The sequence below is a fragment of the Sceloporus occidentalis genome, unplaced genomic scaffold, assembly GCF_023333645.1.
Source record: "Sceloporus occidentalis isolate IW3139 unplaced genomic scaffold, rSceOcc1.0.p SCAF_124, whole genome shotgun sequence".
Taxonomy (NCBI): domain Eukaryota; kingdom Metazoa; phylum Chordata; class Lepidosauria; order Squamata; family Phrynosomatidae; genus Sceloporus; species Sceloporus occidentalis.
In genome coordinates, this window is record NW_028317104.1 from 2,600,079 (window position 1) to 2,623,751 (window position 23,673).

The following is a 23,673-nucleotide window of genomic DNA, read 5'->3' on the forward strand; positions in this document are numbered from 1 at the left end:
CCGAGTAAAGGATGCTAAAACTTCTTGAAAAACTGACTTATTGGATAACTTCACACACCAAGAAAGTGAGACTACGAAAGACGATCAGAAATGGTTTCTCTTTAGGTGAACTTTCACCCTTATTGTACTGATTGGGTAATTATCGGACTGTACGGGGGCTGCACCTGAAATATGGCAGTTTTGGTCACTGTGAAGAATGAAGTTGGATGATAAAGCGGTTTTCTCCGAATCAGTGGCAGCCGCAGGTCCTGACGACCATGTTTCTGTATTTCTTGAGTATGACGTTGGAGCTGTCGTCGAAGTAGAGGACAGATATGGCGTTGAGCTGAGTGGGGGCGCAGCAGGGTTTTGGTACGGTGTCTGGGTTTATGAAATGCACCTACACAGAGAAACGGGCGTTATATACTTTACACTTGGTGCCAAACAAATGATAAATATATTCAACTCGACGCAACAAACACAAACCCGGAATGTGAAACGCTGCGGACTCTGTAACATTTAAACCACTATGTGAGGGTGTGACATCACATGTGAGAATGTGACATCATCACTCAACGCCCTGAAATAGAATAGAAATAATCTGCTTCTCGTAGAAATATATATTGGGGAAGCTTTATATTTTATTTAAAAGGAACGATCATATAATGAGGCGACCTGACCTCCAACATCACATGGGCCCTGCACCTTCCTGGGTAATGAAATGCCCCTTCTAATATATAACAGAGCTCTGGACCGCTCCCGGCCTCACAGATCGTCAGCCTCTAACCTTACCAGAGTCTGCACAATCGCATGGTTTGTCGCATTCATGTAGGAGTTCAGCGGGAAGGCACATTCTCCTTCGCAGTAATATGCAGCATATCCCTCTGGGGCGATGATCCAGTCCTGGGACAGATGGAAAAAAGCCTCTGTTACACGGATGTTTGTGCGATTATTTAGGGACAGCAGCAGATGGTACCGACGCCAGTTAAAGGAATTGGGGGACAAAGAGACCCCATAATAAGCCATAACTCAGAGACGCTTTATCTAACAATATTTTAGTGTCTGTTGCGGGGTCTGTGGACGCACCTGCCAGCCGAGGTCCCGGAAGCTGACGTACAGCTCGTGTTTCTTGCACGCCTGTTTCTGGTCCGTGCTGCTATTTTCTGTAAAAAAAGAAAAAAAAAAAGAAATCCTGTGACCAAAAGCTTCGTCTCAGACAGGCATTTGGGGGGCGCGCCCAATATGTCCGCCATTCACTTATATCTTAAATATCTGCTTATCTCATAAAAAAGCCCACCTTATTTTATCGAAACAAATTCACCAGCAGCCGTGTTGCCCGTTTTCCAATGATTTGTCATAAAAAAAAAATAATAGTGCCGAATAAACAGGATAATGGGAAATATAGTGACTAAGGGGCTGCCCTGCTAGGATGGGCTCCCGGGAGATGGATTGGTGGGCGCACTGGCCCTCGCGCCATGCATTAATTTTGGCCATGGATCGTTTAACCATGTCACGGCCAAGGCAGACTCCAACCTGCAATGTTGGCCACCCGCAGCGCCTCCTGGCTCTTCGGGGCTTTGGACCTGTTCTGGTTCCTCTGCTTGCCACCCGCTGATCTAATGCTGCGCAGGTGGATCTCCGTGGCCTTGAAGAACGCCACCATGAAGGGCTGCTTATTGTGCGGTCCGTTCGTTCCGATTAAACCAGCCAGTTTGGGGTTAATGCTTTGCCCTATCAATAAAAAAGGGAAACATTAAATGTTGGAAACGTTTCAATTTAATAACAATCTGACTCCAAAGTGCGCCTTCCAAAACATCTGCGCATGGGCCGCGTGCATCGAGAGAGCGCCGAGCTGCCCCTGAGAGGAATGCCAAGCGTTGTGCAATCTCCGCGAGTGATGCTTGACGTTTTGGGGTAATAGGAATTCCAAACCCTTCCAATCTCACGTCGAATTTCCTGATGCTTTGCTGCTGATTGGTGGGAAAGGAAGAGAAAGGCCACTTTACGGTTAATGTTTCTTAATTACAGATTCATCGAGCGCCAAACTCAGCGAGCGCCCCAACCCCCGGCTTATATTTCTGTAAAGATCTTTTAAAATGAAAAAGCTCCATAAAACTCGCTGCTTAAAAAGTATAAAAGTTTTCCTCGGGAGAATCTTAAATTCCAGCCTGCGGGTAATTCATTCAGGGGACCGGCGCTGCCCGTTAAAGCAGCTCTCCTGGGTCATTAACCTGGAGACACGGAGCAGGAAGGCAGCTATGGCCGCGCTGTCGGGAGTGCTTTCTGCCCTCTCCCCCCCCCACAGACCCTGGATTTCTGCCCCCCTCATACCCCTTTTCTGGATGCTGTTATAGTTAATGGTACAATTTTATTCCGTTTTAATAACTGTTGAGGAATTTGGGTGTTTTTCTGTTAAAAGCTGCGTGGGGCTGGGACTGACGACACCACAAAGTTTCTTTCATTTCTAATTCTCTTTCCTAAGTGCCTGTATGCCGGCCGTGTGGCCCGTGTCTGCCTGCCGGCCGCAAACCCCAGCATGACCTCACTTTATGGATCTGCGTCTTCAGAGCTTTAACACAGAGGTCCAAATGAGTCACTCGATAGATACAGAAATATCTGTTGAAATGGATCTGGTAATTAAGTGGAATAATGCATTTGCTCATTTCAAGTTACGAGACGCCCTCTGATTTATGAACAATATATTTATCCTATTGCTTGTAATCTGCTCACCAAATGAATGGCCATTGCTTCTGCTGAGAGTCTGTTCACTGAAGCCACTACTTCACGTACCCTGACCTTTCCTGTTTGTGTTTTTGCCCCGCGCGTTGCAGTATTAGGTTGCCGTCCCTGCTGAGCTCTGTTCTGGACAGGATCTATTACTTTTAATAGTTTAACTTCAATCAGGCCCCGTTCAGTAATCCCAGCCTCTGACATCTGCAGCCCAGAGGTACGCGAGGCTAGAGCGCTAGGCCTCTGATCCTGGAGAGGTTAAACAGAAATGTCTCGCATGCCTGGGTAATTATCGGGAGGTCTCTCAAGTGCTCTGTGCTGTGTTGTGTTCCTGGTTTCTCTTTAACATAAACAAAATCCCGCTGCCTTCCGACCACTATTTACTGATATTATCTGCTGCGGCTTCCACAGAACACATGTGATGAGGAGGAGACCCATGTTCAGCTGCAAAGGGGACTCTTTTCTGCCTTTAACCCGTTAATAGCGAGAAGCCAGAGACCTGTGACCCGTCGCATAAACCAGAGGAAGGCTTCACGGACTTTGTTTTTAGAAAGAGAGGCAGACATTAAAAGTTGTTTTGCATAAAAAGAGTGCATCGTTTCACTTAATAATTATAATCTGAACTCACATCAGCGGGGATAACATTTCCCGGAGCACTCGCTGGCATGAGCACCTTCAGCAGATATAAGACACGGCAGGAAGTGAAGAGTGCAACGAGAAGTAGCTTCCCCCTGACCTGGGATGTATGTAGGGTTCCTTATTTTAAATCCATACCATACTATATATAATAACGCGTGATGAATTGCTACTCACGTAGTAATATAATACTTTTTAATATGTTTATACAGGGCGGGAGGTAAATAGATCTCCAAGTATCTATAGCTACATATCATATAAGTACACACTGAAAGAGTTTACCACGTGAAATGCGTTTCTGTGATACTTGACGCTGACTTCCGGGTCAGTGGAGATCCGCTGAGGACATCCCACCGCTCAGAATGTCCGATCTGCTGGCCAAGAACCCGGACAGTAATGGATGATTCTGGAAAACTCACTGGAGGAGTCAACCCAGATTAATTAAAGATAATTCCTCTCCGCTCCGCCTCAGACTAAATTGATGGGCTGCAGGAGCTTTAACTGCTTCATAGCAGAAAGGCTCTTCTCAAAGCTGCGGATGTAACAAAGTGTCATCTAATATTCCAGTAATACTTGGACCCAGTGTTGCTACAGGGGAAGCCATTCTTTATTTCTTATCATGAAGAAGGTGCTGATGAAACTCAGCCTTTGGTTGTGGGGTAAGCTGTGGCCCGATGACTACCAGTTAGTCTAGTTCCTTGGCCCCACATGCTTTCCCAACACAGATATAGAAACTTTATAGAGGAGATGAGAATGGAGTGCGTGGGCTCCACACACTGATCAGGACCCTACTGATCTACATGAAACAGAAATTTAACAGACGGTACCGAGGTGTCCTGGGGCTCTAAAGAGTCCTAATCCTGCCATCAATCACTTACCGTCCGAGCTCTCTACAGACAGCTGAAGGCCAAGGTTGTGTTGTGGATTCACCACCCAGTGATTACTGGTCGCTGTGATATCAAAAACCAGCCAACCCTCTTCTGCGGCCCAAATGGTTCTTGAGTCGAGTTGGAATAGGTCCGAATCCCTACGGATACAGAGCAGAACATTGGAGCCACCAGATAAAAGCCACCAGTCCTATGTAATCTGTGAGAACCTCAAACTCTCACAGAGCCCGAATAACTGTGAGGATCTTACCTTACCCGGGAGAACTCAAAATAATATGAAAACTGCACGTTTGCATGGAGACAAGTGAAAAGAAAGGATCTGCTTCTGGACGGCATATATTTGGGAAGATTGCGGGCTGCCAGTGTCGCCTGAACCCAGCCGTGTGCTCACCCGACAAGCTCTCTTCCTCTCGTTATATATAATGAGAGACTTTTATCCCCATGGCTTGACTGATCCAAGCTTTACCCAGTTACCATCACAGAGTAACGGCGCCTGTCTGTACACCCAAATAACACGGCCCCAAAATAATCACCAAAACACATTCGCAAAATAAAAAGTCCCAAAAAGACTGATTTCTTCATTATTTTGTGATGATTTGTGCTGCTGCGCATTTTTCGAGTCTCAAGGGGCATTGATGTTACCTCAATAAAGGGCCAACCCTGGATGGATCTGGCGTGGCTCGCGCGCTCTAAACACGCCGCTTGGGATAAACGAATGGCGTTCGCTCACCTCCCCAGGTGCTCCTGCAGAACTTGGTACACACTGATCCGGAACGTCTCGTTATCGAAGCGCTCTCGGATGTAATCCTTGTAAATCCGAAACTCGGCGGCCGTCACGGCTTCTCCCTCTGGGATTTTGGCGAGGTCAAAGCGGAACTCGCGGTGATGGCGCTTCTGGTGATAGAATTCCTTGTCATGCTCCACTGGGAAAGAAAATAAAGCGAGGAACCTGTTAAAGTTTTCCGTTCTGTTTAATGGGTTTAGTTTCGGGGCTTTAAAGCTGTCGTCACATCGACGTATTTGCTTAGAATCGTGGATTAGGCAGCTCGAGGGCCACGTGCCACCCGGAGAGCAACGCAGAAAAGATTCATAAAGCATTTTAAAATTATTATAAAAAAGAAATCAGCTCGCTGGTCTGTGAGGTGGCCGCATGTGCTTAGTGTTATCTCGTAATCTCAGGGTCCGTCCGGCCCCTGGAAGGGAAACATCTTTGCTCAAAATATCTAACTGAACAAGCATCACCTTTTAATGCATTAGACTTACTTAAATAGCGCCAGCAGGTGACGTAGCGCTTTCACAAGACACCAACATGGGCAATACTATTAAGACACGTTAAGACAGACTAGGGCAAAAGCAGAAGAGGGCCCTGCTCCTGGGAGCTTACAATCTATTATATACATAGTAACATAGTTCATAAGGTTGAAAAAAGACCAAAGTCCATCAAGTTCAACCTATATACATATTGTGTCCCTACTGTGTTGATCCAGAGGAAGGCAAAAAACCCTTATGAAGCAGATGCCAATTGCCCCATACCAGGGGGAAAATTCCTTCCCGACTCCAAATATGGCAATCAGAATAAATCCCTGGATCAACGTTCTGTCCCTATTAATCTAATATCCATAACTTGTAATATTATTGCTTTCAAGAAACACGTCCAGGCTCCTTTTGAACTCTTTTATTGAGTTTACCATCACCACTTCCTCTGGCAGAGAGTTCCATAATCTCACCGCTCTTACTGTAAAGAACCCCCGTCTGTGCTGGTGTAGAAACCTTCTTTCCTCCAGCCGTAGAGGATGTCCCCTTGTTATAGATACAGTCCTGGGTATAAATAGGTCCTGGGAGTGATCTCTGTACTGTCCCCTTATATATTTATACATAGTTATTAAGTCCCCCCTAAGCCGTCTTTTTTCCAAACTAAATAACCCCAATTCTGATAATCTTTCTGGGTACTGTAGTCCTCCCATTCCCCTTATTACTCTGGTTGCCCGTCTTTGAACCCTCTCCAGCTCCACTATATCTTTCTTGTACACTGGTGCCCAGTACTGTACACAGTATTCCATGTGTGGTCTGACTAGTGACTTGTACAGGGGTAGAATTATTTCCTTGTCGTGGGCATCTATGCCCCTTTTGATGCACCCCATGATTTTATTTGCCTTAGCAGCAGCTGCCTGACACTGGTCGCTACAGGTAAATTTACTGTTAACTAAAACTCCTAAGTCCTTTTCCATGTCAGTCGTCCCCAGTGTTTTCCCATTTAATACATATTCCCAGCCTGGATTTTTCTTCCCCATGTGCATAACCTTACATTTATCTGTGTTGAACCTCATCTGCCACATCCCAGCCCAAGCCTCCAACCTATGCAGATCCATTTGTAATCGTGCGCTGTCCTCTATTGTGTTAACCACGTTACAGAGCTTAGTATCGTCTGCAAAGATTGATACTTTACTATGCAATCCCTCTACAAGGTCATTAATAAATATATTAAAAAGAATAGGACCCAAAACTGACCCCTGTGGTACCCCACTAGCAACAGTCACCCACTCAGAGTATGTACCATTAATAACCACCCTCTGTTTCCTATCACTGAGCCAGTTACTTACCCACATACACACATTCTCCCCCAGCCCAAGCATTCTCATTTTATGTACGAGCCTTTTATGTGGCACCGTATCAAATGCTTTGGAAAAATCAAGATATACGACATCCAGCGATTCACCCCGATCCAGTCTTGAGCTCACCTCCTCATAAAAGCTGATCAGGTTAGTTTGACAGGACCGATCCCTTGTAAACCCATGCTGATATGAATGTCATGAAACCATGTCTAAGCTGGCAGCCAAGTGGTTAAGTGGCATGTTTTTTAGTAATGCCCCCATTACCCCGAGCTACCCGTCCCTGTACTATTTACATTATGACTCAGATCCCATAATGGCCAGATGTCAAAGGAACGGCGCGCATGTAAACTGAACACGTAAAGCTCGGCACATGTGCGCGGCTCAGGCAAACAATCCCATCTTTGTACCGCGAGCCCATCGGATGGATTCAATTAGTGTCCTGCCAGGGAAATTGTTCACGTTGTGGTCGCTACCTATTACTCCACGGATGGAGCTGCCGCTCCGTGACTGGAGCCGAGCGCCTCTCCAAGCACAGCGGGAAGGGCCACCAGCTGCCTTTAAGCACATTCTAGAAGTAAATGAAATAATCCCCCCAGGCCTTGGACTCCATCAAACCGAAGGCATCAGGCATCGAGACGCAGGTGCAGAAGAAGAAAGGCGGCCTCTGTTCCCGTAATCCCTCTATCTGCAGTGGGAGACGCAGAGAGACCGACGCAGGCTGTAAAAAAAGGCTCTTTGTTTCCAAAAATAGAAACACTAAAGACTTCCAGGGGTGAGGGAACGGGTCCCGCGGGGGTCATTTACCCCTTCGCCGGGCAGATAACATCTCATAGATCCCAGGTTCTAGATTGACCCTCAGGCTCCTCTGCGGTTTATACAGAACGGGGAGGTCACACAGTGACAGTCATTAATAAAAAGTATGTTTGGTGTTGTTACCAGAGCAACCATAGCATCGAGCTGACTGCTCCTCATTATACATAACACCCGGTGGCAGGTAACATTGGGGTACACCCCGGGTAATAATGGGGCACAAGCTCCATTGCTGGGAGGGCTACATGCACACAGTACAATATCATGACTTCCCTCCTGAGTGCCTGTGAGCCCTGGGGCAGGTGGGGGTAATATGGCTCTCAAAGAGGGACTGTTATACCAGACACGGGGTACTTTGCAGGTCAGGTATCCCCTTCATTATACCGGATCAGAGGACCTTCTGTTCCATGGAAACCTCTAATTGGTCCCACCCCCTCGGAACATGTCTGCTCGATAGCAGTGTGGAGCAGGAACAGGAAGTGCAGGATGCCACAATTAGGGGAGGGAAGTGCTTGGTCAGGCTGTGGGAGCGCTGACAGATACCACAGAGGGAGGTGAGTGCTTCCACTGGGGGTTCATTCTGCTTACTCTGCTGCCCCAGAGACCCCAGTATCACCCCCTGTGTGACCTGTGACACAGCATCTTATTCCACACCTGCCGCCTGCTTCTGTGCCCCCAGCCTCTCCCCCTCCCCTGTATGCCCCCAGCCTTCACGCTCTCCTGCCTCTGTGCCCCCTCCCCTGTATGCCCCCTAGCCTTCTCACTCTCCTGCCTGTATGCCCCCAGATGCGCCCTCTACTGTATGCACCCAGCCTTTAATCTTCCTCTTCTCCTTTTCACCCCATCATCTGCCCCTCCCTCTTCTGCCTCTGCCCCCCAATCTCCTCACCTTCACTCATAAATCCCCTGCTTTAATGGCGCAGCGACCCATACATGTTCCGGGTAAACGCCTGAGACTTCCCTTCCCCGTCAGACTCTGAAGTATTGGCTACATCTGCTCCCAGCCTGTGGGCCAAAGGATTTTAATAAGAATGAACATGGCAGCGGGGGGGGGTGAACTGAAATATATTTACAGACACATGCGCATTAACCCTCCGGGTGCTGGAAGTTGAGGAATGCATTAAAGGGGAATGTCACCCTCCAGGATGTCAAACGCAGACATATCAATAACATATCAAAAACTTTCCACTTTCTCTGCAATATCCCTATATACGGGGCTGACGCTCACACAGGGGTGCTTTACCTCCAGCCTAGGGGTGCTAATTCTCTAAGCTGCCCTCCCTGTAGATGAAATCGGCAGGGAGTTTTATATATATATATATATACGTATATAATATTTATTCATTCATTATGTATATAATCATTATTTATTACACGCTCTGTGCTGGATTTGCCTCCAGGAAAGGTCAGTAATGCTGTAATTGTTGGATATTTTATCAAATGGGTTTAAAAAGCTGGAAACCCCCAATTTCTTTAGTTCGTGTAACTCGGAAAGGCCTGAAATTGCTTGTTGGGCCGAATGAAACATCTTTTTAATCACAAGCAGAGATTACATGAAGCGGCAGGAGAGCTTCTGGCAAACCACAGGATCCATTTATGTTTAAAATCCCTGCTTGGCCGGCTCCGTCCCTCTACGGGAAAACACAAAGGCTCTTGTTCCGGGCACAGGCTACTCTGCAAACTGGAAACATGGACGTCTTTGGCCAAACCTTTGAAACCTTGTACAGCGCTACTGATGTTGCCACTGATGTCAAGTAAGGAGAGTGGGGCTTTGCTGAGAGGGCCGCTCGGAAAACACATTAACGCACGTTAAACATGTTTGCACAAGCCGTGGATTAGGAGAGCTTCAGGCTCCCAGGCAATAAAGCAATTACACTAAAGCCTTAAGTCTCCGGACCGCTGATAACTCAATGCGCTTGAGAGGAGCGGATTTTCACCGTGGGACACCATGCAGAGGAGCTGAAATCCCCAGCGCTGCCCAACCTGTCGGAGGAAAATGTGTAAGATTTTACCCCGTTACACTGATCTCATCTCAGAACGGCTTGTCCCGGTACAAAAGAGAATTTTATATTGTTTACACATTTAGATTCAAAAACGTGTAGAAGATCTGGAAGTACGTTGGAGACATGGAGCCTGAGGCAGAGGAGTCTGAGATCGTCATCTTATTGTTTGCCCCACGCGTTTTAATAGTCTGTTGGTCCGGCTCGCTACGAGGGAATCTCTCTCCTGACTCCTACCGTCTCCTCAGCCTGTTTCCCCCTCGTTCGCTCTTGTGATTTCTCAGCCCCTTTATTGTCCTCAAGGGAAGAAATTGTACTTCTGCCCAAATTGTTGACAGACGACACAGCCCTTCTTCGACACAGTAACCGGGGTTAATGGAGGGATGCGTGCCTCATGTCATATCATTGTCAGAACCAATCTAGGGATTAAGTTAAATGTCTGCGCTTATTGTACAAACACTTGGATCCCACGGGGACAAACTCTATATTGTGGGGCGGAAACAGGAGGAAAGCGTTTGATTTGACAGCCCCGAGGATTCTGAGTGTTTCATGGTGATACAGCCCAGGCGTCGGCGTGCCAGCGATTACAGGAATATGGTGATGGGAGCTGGAACCTTCAAATTCCACCCAAAACTAAATGCTTTTTGGCAGATAAACAAAGAAATAATTTAAGTGCATGCGCCGCTTGGCCATATCTGCAGAAGGTTTGCTTTAATTACACAGCAGCTAAGAAACTATAACCACGAGCTCAGCTCCTAACATGTTTGTCGTGTTTTTCGGTTTCCCTTGTTTAAGGGGACAGTACAGCTTTAGAAGAAGTAAACCTGATTTACCGCGTTACAGTTTAGGCAATCATTCCTGATATCTGGGATGTAGCTGCCATCTTTCCTGATACTTCCACGTAGAATAATAATAATCCTGCAGCAAACAGAAACAGGAAGCCTGTGAGGACAAACCCGCTCGGGTTGCTGACATGTGCCCCGTGGAAGACATTTTTAAGCCATTAGCTACTTATGATATTTAGCTGGTGGGTTAGGGGGTCTTCGCCTGCGCGCTGGGCTGTCCCTCGAAAATGCAGGCCTGGTTTATGAGTGGCTGCTCTGAGCTTTTTAAGAGATTTATGGAGCTGGAATGCGCTCGCGGGTCTCTCAGCCATATTTCACTCCCTGACTCTTCCCCTGGAGAGCTCCGAGGTTCAGGGGAAATATATCCCCAACATAAGTGCGCTTAAATTACCTTTAAAAATGTGCAGTCTTTTCTTACACTTTTAAAGATATTTTTATATTTATTCTCTGGCCAAAAACAATAAACGGAGTTAAATGAGCTCTCTACATGGGAGCGAGAGCCATGGCTGAAGCGAGCAGTCAGGAGGACACATGGGTCCTCAAATATGTTTACGGGCAATCAGGAGGATCCCTGAGCGAAAGAAGGAGCCGAGCAGAGATCTACCCCATTTACCCATTAGATGCCAGGGGTACCTGGGCACAATGTGCATGCAGTTGGTGCTTTGGACTTTTACTAAAAACAGGCATTTTGTTTTAATGAATTAGTTTTTATTCACATATTTCTGATTAAATTAAAATCCTTGGAAACAGTGAGCGTTAACACGTCGGGAAATCCCTTCCTCGGACAGACGCAGCTTGGTATCGAGCCAGACCCCATCTTACAGTCCCCTTCAACTGGGAACCCTTGGAGCAGGGGGTCCAACCCCACCAAGTGCCTCCCCTTAGCAGCTGTGTCCCTGGCAGTGCAGGGGTTAATGAGCCGTATCCGAGGTGGGAAGGCCGGTTCCCATACCGGTTCAAACGCAGGTCAGAAAACCACAAAAATATTTGATTTGCGCAGACGGCGCTGATGGACTCTGAAAAGCAGGGAGGATGGCAGGCGTACAGTGAACACAGCTGGCCGCTGGCTCTTTATATCCTGCAGAAGAAAACAGTGTGACATCCGTGTCAACCTTTGGCCGCTCCCCAGCAGCGGGCCTGTTACAAGCTGGAATGCAGCGCACCCCCTTCCAGTTAAATCGTCTTAAGCCAAGCCAGGGTACAGCTGCGAATGCCTGCGAGCTGCACAGAGCATTTCCCCCAAGGACATGTTACAGAGCTTAAAGAAACCTTATTCCTGGGGTCCCGCCACGCAGAAACAGCGTGCCACCAGAGCTTACTTCAAAGAGAGCTGTGAATATATTATGCATTCTTATATTAAAAACCCCTAAGTATATGACCTCTGCTTTTTATGAACTTGTCATTGCTGTGTTGTGAAAAGCCCTGGGGTTGGGGACTCCTCGGGATCCCTGTTGATGTAAAATTAGGGCCACACATAGTCAGATGAGCCCAGGATCCAGCAAAGCTCAGGACAAGATGGTGTCTGACCCGGCAGAGACTGCTAAACATCGGTGTCCTGCCAGAAGCTCCAACTGTCTACAACCCAGAGAGAAGCTTGACTAGAACGTGGTCCCCGGCCTCTCTTTCTGCAGGATTTTTTTCCACAGAATTTGTAAACAGAACTGATTAGTTTAATCAACATCAGGGCATGTTTACCAGGCGCACGGGGCCTGGGGCTCCTTGACGTGATAACTCAGCAGATTATAACAGGCGAGCACTGCGGGATTCATGGAGGACCCAACAGTTTGCACAAATATTGCACAGGTACGTGTCACGCTGCTGCTTTATGCGTGGCGGGCATATTGGTCTGGGGGAGCTGACTGCGTGAGGGAGGGAGGAAATTTTCAAAGGAACATGACTCAGTGGCCCAGTGCGACCAGATGCTCAGACCAGAAGTTGGACAGCAAAACGGGCACAAGAAGGTAGACAGCAATACCGGCTGCGGGAGGTGGACAGTAACACCGGCAGCCACAGAGGCCAACAGAAGACATTAAAATGAGACACACACGTGGTACGTGGAGGCATGATATGAACGTCTAGGTTAATCTGATGGGGCTTCGACTGATCTACAGTTCAAAATCGGGTACTTGATCCAAACCCACTTATCTCTAATGACCTTCCAGTGGGGTTAACCCTTTAAGCACCACACCTTTCCTTGCCCTTGCGTGGATAGTGTTAAGTGCGACTCCCAGGTACAGGAGGAGTGATCGGGGAGCTGGCTCACAAGATTCTGATGTAATGTGCAGATTAAATCCTCTCATAACTGCGTGTAACCCCAGGCCCTTCCCTCCCTCAGCTAAATAAACTCAGCTCGGCCCAAAATACCAATCCGCTGCCTGATCTGATTCGCATGTTACTGGGGATCCAGTGTGAGGAAGCAGAGAGCCCCTGATACCAGCCATATTGTTGGGGGAAATGTAGGGTAGCATAGGGAGCCCTTATGATGGGCTTTGTGCACTGGATCCATAGGGATCCTGCCCCCCCCTCCCCACAGGCAAGATGTGCAGAAAAGGGCATATAATTACTTGACTATATATATATATATATATATATATATATATATATATATATATATAATATAATGCACACGTTACAAAGTAAGTATTGGAATCAATGATGACTTTCTAGTTTCCCTAAAAATCTGGAAATATAATGTGCAGCCTTTTAGCGGAGCGCCTGGGAAAGTATTTCCAAATGTTTCCGCGCGTTGAAGTGTAGCCTGTAATTACATGCGTCTTAAATTCAGGCCAGGAATGAGTGCGCATGTATCTACACGCGCGATCTCTACGTTTCATGAAACATGCATGCGGTGTGCGGCTTGCATACAGTTTTCAGACTCTTTTCCCCGGCAAACTATTATATTTAAACGGGAGGCATATTAGAAAAGATTTTATGGCCATTGGGACCCTGCCTGGCGTCCCACATGTCTAGCGGTCGGTGCCATCGTTTGTCACCAGCGCTGAAAACGGACTGAATGGGAATGGACATATAATTATGTATGAAAATAGCACGCTCCGTGTTACATGGATCCCCGTCGCATGGAGCAGGCTGACCGCTGGCTTAGATGGAAAGCTCCCCGTCACATGGCAGGAGTTTATAGCGGGCTAGCCGCAGGAAAATTTTACTTTACCCAACAGACCATAAGTGTGTAACTGGTGCAGGACTCTAGGAGGACAGGTTCCCTGAATAAACTGGTGTAATGACTTCTGTGAAGGTTTGGACCCTAAAGGCTTTTTAACCGTAAAATTAAATAGCATGACACACAGAGTGTTTCTACATCAAGGGGGTTAGATCCACCCATTATGCTCCGAAATAATAAAGTAACTTTAAGAGACGCCGGTGAGTTGAGGATCACCCTCTACGAAACATCACGTTGGTTATTGGGGAATAGAATCTGTACGGGCGCCGAGTCAGGTTTCTTGCTCTTTTCCCTTTTTTAAGATGTTTTTAGATTTCCTGCTCGTACGACCTGTTCATGGAGGTTGTGGCACGCGTGTGAAATGTATGTGTATTGCACTCACCAAGGTCGTGACGGAGATCATTTTAATGATTTTAGCAAAGGGCGGAGGTCTGTGGAGCAGGAGCCAAGGCCAGCGTTGCGAGGATGTGTCGGATTGCATGTTATTGGCTGAACATCCGAGGAAACCATCGCGTGTTTCACAACACAACTTGGTGGGGGATAATGAATAAAGGGCGAGCCTGGAGCAGAGAGGTAAATGTGGAGTAATCACCATGACAACCAGAGTGTTTCTGTTGATTGCTTGCATAGAATTGTTCTATATACAGAATCTCATTCTAACCCTAACGTCATCTGAAGACTCTCCAGACATTTGTTGTCGTTTATTTTAAGTGAAAACCTTCTTTAAAAAACTAAGTAAAACATTTCCATTACGTGCATTTATAGCCTGGTTTGGTGATATGGAGACAGGTCCGGAAACACGTGAATTCAGTGCAGATCTGAAGGTTTAAAGGGACAGAATATACATTGAGCTCCAGGTACAGCTTCCGGTTTAACCAGAAACGCAACCATGAATGACATCACACAGAGCGGATACTGGTCAATATAATGCCCGTCACATGTCCACCGAAACACCAGCTGGCTGGATCTCCATACGGGCACCACAGAGGTTCTAAAGCCATATATCTATGTACGTCTTTCCTAAAACACATGGCAATCTTAGAAATAATTTTTAAAAGATTTTAGCGGCGAATACACGTTAAAGAACATAAAGGCCACGTTTCACACCCCCCCCACACACACACAGATAACCAACAGGTAAGGGTAACAGAAAGCCAACACACACAGTATCCTTTGAACCGGTGCGATGTGATGAAGCAATTACCTCCAGACCCTCCACCTACTGCCCTCCTACCACCTTGTGGTAAATGTTACCTTTTGTCAGTACTTATTTACCTGGATTCCCATTTCTCACCTGACCTGTCCGCACAGCAGCCGCACAGAGTAAGCCTTATACCATCTACTGACCTGGAATTCACAGCTCAACCTTAGCTAAGAGCAAACATTGTGAAATTCCTGTTTACTAAGAGTTATGGATGAATGGCACGGCTCCCAGCTGAGGTTGCTAGGACCATAAAAATGTTTCACAGCCACCCAAACTGGAAATAAAAACCCAGGAAGCTTTGAACTTTTAAGACATTGAAAAATGTCTTATCTGCTGTGAAAATCTTTGTTTTACCCGCTAATCAGTTACAGAAAGTAACCCCCTTTACTATGCTGAAGCAGCTGTACGTTTGGGAATGGGGCAGTAATCTCCAGTACGGCCAGGAAGGGGTCCAACAGGCGATTTAAAGTGGGTTGTTATGTAACCTAATGTCCGTTTGTGCTGCGCGGAGCAGCGTGAATCACTGAACATTCATTCCAGGCTTTGAACTCTGCGAGGATCAGACTTTCCTCCCTCTCATCCTACTCTGTAATTGCTACTTCAAAGCAACGCAAAGACCTGTTCCGTCATGTACGGGCCCCATGAAATTACTGGGACAATGCTCAGTGGAGACGTTTCCACCTGAAAAAGCCGTTCCTTGACTATGTATGTCAGACAGACAATGGACTAATATTAAGATCTCAGATGTCCCAAGGACAGAGACCGACCCTAATACTCTTTAAGTGATGGTCGAGCAGTATTCCGCAGTGCTTTACGTTAGAAACTAGTTCAACTCCCGATTAGCAGAACGTCGGTGTCCTGCCAGATTTTGCACATTTAATACATGTGATAAGCATGCGGACGCAGGTCTATTGCACGCAGGTGTAACCCTTGCACTGCCAGAGTGACCCTGAGGGGCATCTTAGGGTGCACCAGTCACACCTTAAGCCGGCGGACCTTGTCACTTACCTAGATTGACAAAGCTCATGACCATGTCTGCGTCGTTGAGGAAGTTGCTGTCTTGCTGAAAGGCCAGTGGTGGCCCCTGCGTGGTGAAGATGGGTTTATAAGGGTAAGAAAAGCCTTCAGCCTCCTCTTCCTCCACTGTCATTGCATTGTATAAATCCAGCATGAACATCGGGGCAGAGTTTTGCTTCCCGTACAAATGAGGTCTCGGTCTGTGCGGAAGTCCAAGAATAGACAAGATCTCCCTCTGCATCTCCCTGCGCTCCTGACTTCGCAAACGCCTTTGGATGAAGCTTGAGTGGACCTCATTGTCCAGTGTGAAGTCAGCCACGACTATCCTCAGCAACAAGTAGCCGCAAAGGAGTACAGGACTCGCCTCCATCTTTAAGAGAACAGTCATTTCCCTTGGGTGTCTGTGGCAAAACTTAGAACACCTGCACGTCTCTCCGGAGGGGAAATCCGAAATAAATTAGCATTAAATAAAACCAGTGCATGGACCTCCGTGCAGACGTTCACCCTGACTGGGGTCAACCTGGGGCTTGGTGCGTATCAGCTAAAGCCGGTCATGGTCAGTGTGTGGAAGCTGACGGGCGGTCACAGTGCTGCGGTCTGGTTCCTGTAGAGCATGCCCTGCCGTCTCTCTCGCTCTAACACAGTATAAAGTGGTGGTTAGTGGAGTCAGACAGAGATTACAGGAGTCTGAATGTGGTGGGAGGAGCAGATGAGGAGGCAGGATGAGGAGGAATAACTGCTTCGCATTGAAAGACATCAGGTTGCTTTTCGGATGTTTGTAAATCTTCGGAGGGTGGGCTCCTCTCCGGTGAGTAATTCAAAGTAAACAGATTAAGGACAGTCTGTCATTTGCAATTCTCCTGCTAGAAACAGACACGGCGGCCACTAATCCCAACTTGTTTATTCGGAACAGAATGACAAAAGTTTGCCTTTTTGTTACAAAGCACGTAAGGAGCGATCAGAAGATCTCTTATGTAACAGGGCAGTTTTTGGCTTTAGCCAAATGTACTTGTGAGACGACTCTGAGCCCATTTCTGCATAGAATACAGAGATGAGCAGTCCAGGTTGTGCGTGCTCGATCTTTGTGGCGCTTTTACTGACATGGACGACTTGGTGTCCGCTCCATGAATTTGGCTCCGTGTCCGAGGCTTCTGCCTCAGGATATACAAAACTATTCCCACGACTATAACTGAGGAAGAGAATGTTTCCAGTCCAATGAAACATATTCCGCCATGAAGCGCAACCAGGGAGAATAAGATGTCTCTATAAATAGATAGTGAAAATCAACACATTTGAGGAGTTGGGTCGGTATGTAAAGAAAAATTAGTTAACTTCCCATCTGGGATCTTATCTTTTTGAGAATGAAGTCAGGTCAACTCCAGGATTAGTGAATGGTGGGGCTTTGTGTGGATTGTATGCCTGGGGCCCCTTAAAATGTAAATCCAGCCCCACTAATTAACACTTAATTAACCTTCATCCTTAACGCTCGCAGTGGCCGGGATGGTGCCATTAACCTGCTCTGTAAACGCTCTCCTCCATCTGCATAGAATAAACCTGAGATTATGGTCTCTACAAATGAATAACATTTTTCATGCTCCAGCTTTCTCCCTGAGAATGCCGATTATTGAAACAACAACAACTGCATTTAATTTTATTATTTAATCGGATTTCATGGTTTGTCGAACAACGAGCAGCACCTCATATGTGAAGGTTTTCCGGCAGCTGACGTGTACCGTGCGGAGAGATGTGAGATTTACCCAAATTATTGCGGGCATGGAAACTGGTGTGATGTTTGGTCTACAATAAGACTAAAGAGTAAACATGTTTGATATCTACAGCGTACAAGCATTTGCTACGGAATGCATGAATCAAAAGCACCGTCTATACGAGTGGACAGCAGCGCAACCAAGAGATACAGTGTTGCAACGTGCAATAAGCTATGAGCAATTCTGAACGTGCCGCACAGCCACGGATAAAGCTCCTGGTGAGTTTTTGGGAACAGTCCAGGTTGGAGAGTCCCTCTTATCAGGTTCTGTGTTTGCTGTACATGTGTCAGGTCGGCTCCTGCATTCAGATAACAATTAGCACGATAAGGATCTCCCTTGAGAAAGAAACATTCAAGAAAAGGCAAACAGCCTCTGGGCCCCACATCCCTCCTGCCCTCCTCATATCAGCCCTGCAGCCTCCTGTTAGAAATAACCCAGCAGACCAAAAGGCGCAGGTGCGGAGAGCACGCCAGCATTATCACTACCTATATAGCGCCATCAGATTCCGCAGAGCTGTACAAAGGGAAGACAGGACATAACAAGTAGTATATAACATAACAAGATGACGTACAGAAACAGGTGAGGAGGGTCCCGCGCAAATGATCCTCCCTGTAAAGAGAAGAGATATATAGAATTTAATACACAACCTCCAGCCTCAAAAGACGGTGAACATGCCTCGCAGGTCCCAGCCACCAATTATTTCTTAATGGAGGGTGATTTCCGGCCGCTTATCTATTATTCCACTGATAAGGGTAGAGTATTTCTGTAAAGGTGACAACTCAGAGACAACTTCCAGATCATGGATTATTTTATTTATTTATTTTTTGTTTTGGGGGGGTGTTTCTTTTTAAACCATTCTGCAGAGTAGAGACCATCTCAGCCATGCCTTGGATCATGGAGTAACAGACTCTGCGCATGTGGAGAGAAAGAGCATTAATCCAAAATCTTATACTTATAAGGGAGAGTCTGGCCATTAGCCATCTTCAGACCGGTGCTTCTGTTAACGACGGGATGAAGCCCTGAAACAGTGGACCACAGAGCCCCACAATTCTGTCTTCTAAGGGCACCCTCCTGTTGGGTGATCAGCTCCCCAGTGTGTGGCTGCTCAATAGGCTAGTGACAAGGGAGATCTCTGGTTTCCCCAGTTGGCCCACTTACTTATGAAAGACTGTGCCAAGGCGCCGAGCCAGACCTACAAGCAGCGCCCAAGGTAAAAACACCTTGGGTGACCTCCTCCTTTATCTCTAACAACCAGCGGGGCATGTCTTGGTCACCCTCCCGCGGTGGGAACCACTAACAGCTTCAAAAGGTTGAGCCCAAGTTTCAGTGCGGCTCCACAACGTTAAGTTCTGTCCTGCAATTGTAAACTGCTCCATGTCATGGTTAATGTGCCCGCCAGTGGATTGGCATTCTGGGTTACATGACGTCTTCCTCTAACATCCTGAACTCGAAACCAGCCGTCTTTGGCATTCCAACGATTTGCATATCTGGCCGATCGCTGATCCATGGACCGGATCCAACTGGCTGATGGTATCACAGTCCATATGCTCCAGATCCCGGTCTGGTTAACACCAAGTTGCAGCCGTGAAGGGAAGTCATTTGGTTTACAAAATCAGTTTGCAGGAGGAGGGAAAATGGTTTTATATTATCGAGTCCATAAATAAAAATACTGCCAGAGATTGTTTCCACGCATGGGCTGCAAACCATCTGCCAGGATTTAAAGAATCTTTTAAACGAGATTTTTATTTGCTGAATCAGGCAAAATGTAATGGAAATCTGACAGCCAAAATCCCTTATTCCAATCCTTCATACTTAAAAGAGTCCGCCTGGTGCGGCTCTCCCTGTCCTGAATCCTGGCTCAGGGGCAGGTGAGTAAACTCAGGCAAGCTCAGCCTCTAATGGTTTTCTTGTTGAGGGTCATGGTAGTTGTTAAAGGCAGCTGCCCTTTACCCTCAGGAATGCTGACCTCCTGGATGTGATGTTGGTATTTCAAGGGGTCACTGAGCCCATTAAAGCGATTAGGAACAGATTGAGTTCAAAGGTCAACGTGAATCCAATTACCCAACATCCCTTTAATACGTCAAATCATCCCCAACTTTCTCTTTTGTACCCCGTTAATCAGAAGCATTTGTTAAAATTGGGGGTATCCACCTGCTGCTAAAACTCTAAATGCTGAGATTTTGGAAAATCGGGAACAACAAATGAAATGAGAACATCTGTCTAAAAACCCAGGGGTCGGTAGCCAGACACCGATAAAATCATATTACTCATATAAAGCATATTCCATAGAGCTGGTTAATGGGGTAGAAAGTGACAGAAAAGAGACACTCAATGAACGAACTAAGTGCCTTGCGCCAAGAGATACACCGGCCCTGTGACTTCAACCCCCGGAGATACATCTGCCCCATTATTCCACCACCAGTGGACACACATGCCCCATGACTCCACCATCAGGAGATGCAGCTGCCCTATGATTCCACCACTGGGGGGTAGTCTCCCTCCTGCCAAACAGGGAGGCAGTTTGCCCGCTTGTGTGATCAGGCCACCGGTATCTGGCTGCTCAATGGCCGGTTACAGAGGAGATCTTTGATCAGAGACTGCATTAAAATGCCTTGTGTACCTGTAAGACACGTGGCGCCGGCATACGAGACGAGGAGAAAGGCAGGTCGGGTCTAAGGCAGCGGGGAAGGTAAATGCATTGTTGGATACACCTGCCCCATAACTCCTTCAGCGAAAGATACACTTGCCCCACGATGCAACTGCTGGGAGATACAAATCTTCCCATGAATCCACATCCAGGAGTTCTTCCTTCCCTGAACCGCCACCCCCTGGCTCCTCTGGTGTCCCTCCGCGCACATCCATAGGTTTCATTATATAGTAAATATGTTCCAGAATTACCCATGGTGCACTCTTTCAAGGTGGTGAAGAGGTTAATAAAATGAATGCTGAAATCCTCAGCCCATTGTGTGATGTTTTATTGGACGTGAAAGAGTGTAAGGTGAATCCGGAAGTTTTTTGTGACAATTTACAGATTCCATAGGCCGCCATTGTCCGCTGTTGGCCTCCGTTGAAATGTCAAATGAGCGCAGACAATTGGAACAAACATCCTTTTGTTCCGACTAAACTGTTCCTAATGATCTTCTCTGTAAACAGTTGCACCGGCTAAGTCCTAACAAGCCTTCCATTCAGACAGATCAGCAGGAAGGGCGGAGAGACGGAGGGGAGAGGGAAGGCTGTGAGGAGTGGTGGAGTGGAAGGTGGAGGTCGCCGTTGGGTTGTTTAAAGCAGCAATTGTTGTCAAACCTCCTGGTCTCCGGCAGCGCCTCCATGGATCGCCATGTTTTTGAGTTGGAAAACCATTAAGAGATAAATAAACCACTAGGGGTTCATTTTATTTATTTAATATCTTGGTTTTGCATCAACTTTTTGCCCCATCGACCCCAGCGTTATATCCTCTGCCCCTCGCCATTTCCGTTGTATCCGTTTCTGGTCGATTATATATCATAACATTGGCCCTTGGGGCAGAATTCTGGTTACTTTTCTGCAGTTTTATTGCTAAATCTACAAAAATCTGGGAATTTTAAGGGGGTGTTTTAATAGGTAAATACCCCCCCCCCCCCCCCACACACACACACTAGGAACCCAGTCCTGGGAAAATCTCCTTGTTAAATCATTCCAGGCACGTTTGTAAAGACACATCCCAGTTACAGCGGCCCAGTGACCCGCGACGTTTCCACCGTCACCAGCATCTAACTGACCCTCTGCAGTAAATCCAAGGGGCTGATCTGCTGGGGGGTCTTTTACTGGTTTTAAGACTTTCTTTGTGTTTCTAGGAGTTTTAGGCAATTACTTTCTTTCCTCCCGAATTGGTCCTTCTGTTAATTAATAACAGGGTCATTTTACTGAGCTGCCGTGATATACTGAGATATATGTGACTGTAACATAATTCTCACAAAGCGTTCTATTTCATGGTCGTGTTTAGGACATCTCCTAGGGATTCAGTAAGGGTTCATTATATCCCGTTTGCCGGTTGTTATGTTTACAGCGTCACTCGTTAGCAGTGCCGGGTATTACTTTTAAGGCTGCGTTTAAATGTAATTACGCAAGATGTTGATGAAAGGTTAATTAGATTGGCTAACTTGGGCTGTTTATCATCATGTAGCCAGGCGCTTTTGTGTCACTTTTTGTGCTGTGAGTGTGCGCTCACCCTCAGAGCTGCTCGCCGTGGTCTCCGGAAACCGTTTTAACCTTTATCACTTTGAAAGAACTGAGTGGATCTGGTTAACTGCTTGGGGTTTAGTGCTAAGATCTTAATGGAGTTGTGCCACATTTTATAAACACGTTTGGAGCTCTCCCCAGGAGACGCGTCGCCCGGAGCACTTCACGTGCAAATCAGATTTTACTAGGTGAATTAGAGAGACCTCAGGAGGCTCTGAGACTCGCAGTAACGTGCGCGAGAGGGGTTGGCGGGGTTTATTCCACAGGAATTGTCTGTATGAATGTCCTTTCATTGCACGCACTCTCTAAATGACGTGGGCGAGGATGCCTGGTGAAAAACAGCTGCCCGGGTGCAGGCTCGTGTCTCGGAAACCCAATGTGTGGATCAAACTGCCTGCCGTGTGCTAGCGAAGGGTCCGCGCCAACACTCCCGCTGCCCACAGTGATTCCCAATAAATAATGGGGTCCTTTAAAATCTTTGGCCAGTCCCCTGGAGGCAGGCGGCCCCAGCAGTGCATTCGTTCTCCAGTAATGGAGACGTTAATTTCAGCCGTTTTGGGTTCGGGGGAGAAAGGCTTTTAATCATGTTTGTAACGCAGCCAAGCACTTGACTTCTCAGTTAAAAGAAGAAGAAAAAAGAAACAGATGAGAACGTTTATTTTCAACTCGTTTTACCTCCTTTATTACCAACCAAACACAAACCATCTGTGTATCCCCGGAGCTAAGAGCCAATCCGAGAGCCACCCGAAACGCCGGAGAATGGAGTCCCAATGAGTTATTCACTAAAGCGAACCCGGCAGCGACTTGCAGACTCAGCAGATATCATGGGGCTCGGCCCGCGTTGAATTGCTCGAGGTTTAGTGGACAGGCCCTATAATTAAAGATGAAGATTTTAACTTTATCCAAAAAGCAGCAGTTTTAAAAAATACAGTAAAATGGAGATTTTTTATTGTTTTGCTGTCGGCAGCCATTTCTAATTCCTGATAAACACGGTTTGGTCCATGCAGATTCCTTTGATCTCCCGGGATTGAGACATCATTAGGAAACATAGTTGGTTATAAGAAGAAAAAAAAGGTTTTATTTACAGGGAAGTTTAATGAAATTGCGTATATTTAAAGCTGTTTCTGGGAAAACAACAAAACAGTGAAATGGATACAGCCGCGGAGGAAGCCTCGCTAGACGTCTCGACCTGAATGTACAATTCATCATTTCTGCGTTTCAGATGGGAAAAAATTACCAGTAAATGTACAGAAAACCAAAAGGCCAATTACCAATTAAAGGGCCGGAAGCGGCAGCCGCTCGGGAAATGTCAGAGCGCAGAGGAATCAGCTCAGAGAGAGCGCCAGCTGGATGAACCGCAGACCCCAGACCCCTTATCCCATCTTACTCTACACCCCACGCGCCGTCCGCAGGAGCGCAACAGCCAGCCGGGCATATGCTGTGAAAGGGTTATATGGGGTGGCAGAGGGGTATTTTACAATCTACTCACTTCTTCTTTCCTGTAGGTCTCCATTTTAGGCGATCATGTGATATTTAGGCCCCACGCTATCTCCCGGACTTCATGGCGTTCAATGCTTTACGGGCAAGAGTCACAGCACTACGGAATATGACAGCACTATATACATCGATAAGGCATAGCTTTGGCCTTATGTCCCCCCAGCAGGGCAGGTTTTAGGGTCACCAAGTGGATCCCTAGCGTCTGTCTGTTAGACCGAGTGGATTAAGACCCTCCACCTCTTCTTCGTTTAAAGCAGGTATTGATAAAGAGGAAAGTCTTCTCCAGCTTCTCGT

The 23,673-nt window shown here is 46.9% G+C and overlaps 1 protein-coding gene across 1 annotated transcript; it reads right to left on the reverse strand.

Annotated features, from left to right (window-relative positions):
- Positions 1 to 229: 229 nt before the first annotated feature.
- On the reverse strand, positions 230 to 16,220 carry LOC149282035 (bone morphogenetic protein 7). Its single transcript, XM_089498648.1, has 7 exons — positions 15,890 to 16,220; positions 4,963 to 5,155; positions 4,224 to 4,372; positions 1,513 to 1,710; positions 1,066 to 1,142; positions 772 to 882; positions 230 to 379 (listed from the first exon to the last, which is right to left on the reverse strand). The coding sequence occupies exons 1-7, from the start codon at positions 16,137 to 16,139 to the stop codon at positions 230 to 232; spliced, it is 1,128 nt and encodes a 375-aa protein (XP_089354774.1). The 5' UTR covers positions 16,140 to 16,220.
- Between the last annotated feature and the right edge of the window lie 7,453 nt (positions 16,221 to 23,673).

Excerpts from the sequence above, each read along its gene's own strand:
- LOC149282035 (XM_089498648.1), bottom strand. The coding sequence starts at position 16,139 with ATGCAGAGGGAGATCTTGTCTATTCTTGGACTTCCGCACAGACCGAGA. Across the intron at positions 1,711-4,223 it reads GTCTGTAGAGAGCTCGGACG|GGCAAAGCATTAACCCCAAA; the intron begins GTAAGTGATTGA and ends TTTTATTGATAG. Across the intron at positions 380-771 it reads ATGCGATTGTGCAGACTCTG|GTGCATTTCATAAACCCAGA; the intron begins GTAAGGTTAGAG and ends TTCTCTGTGTAG.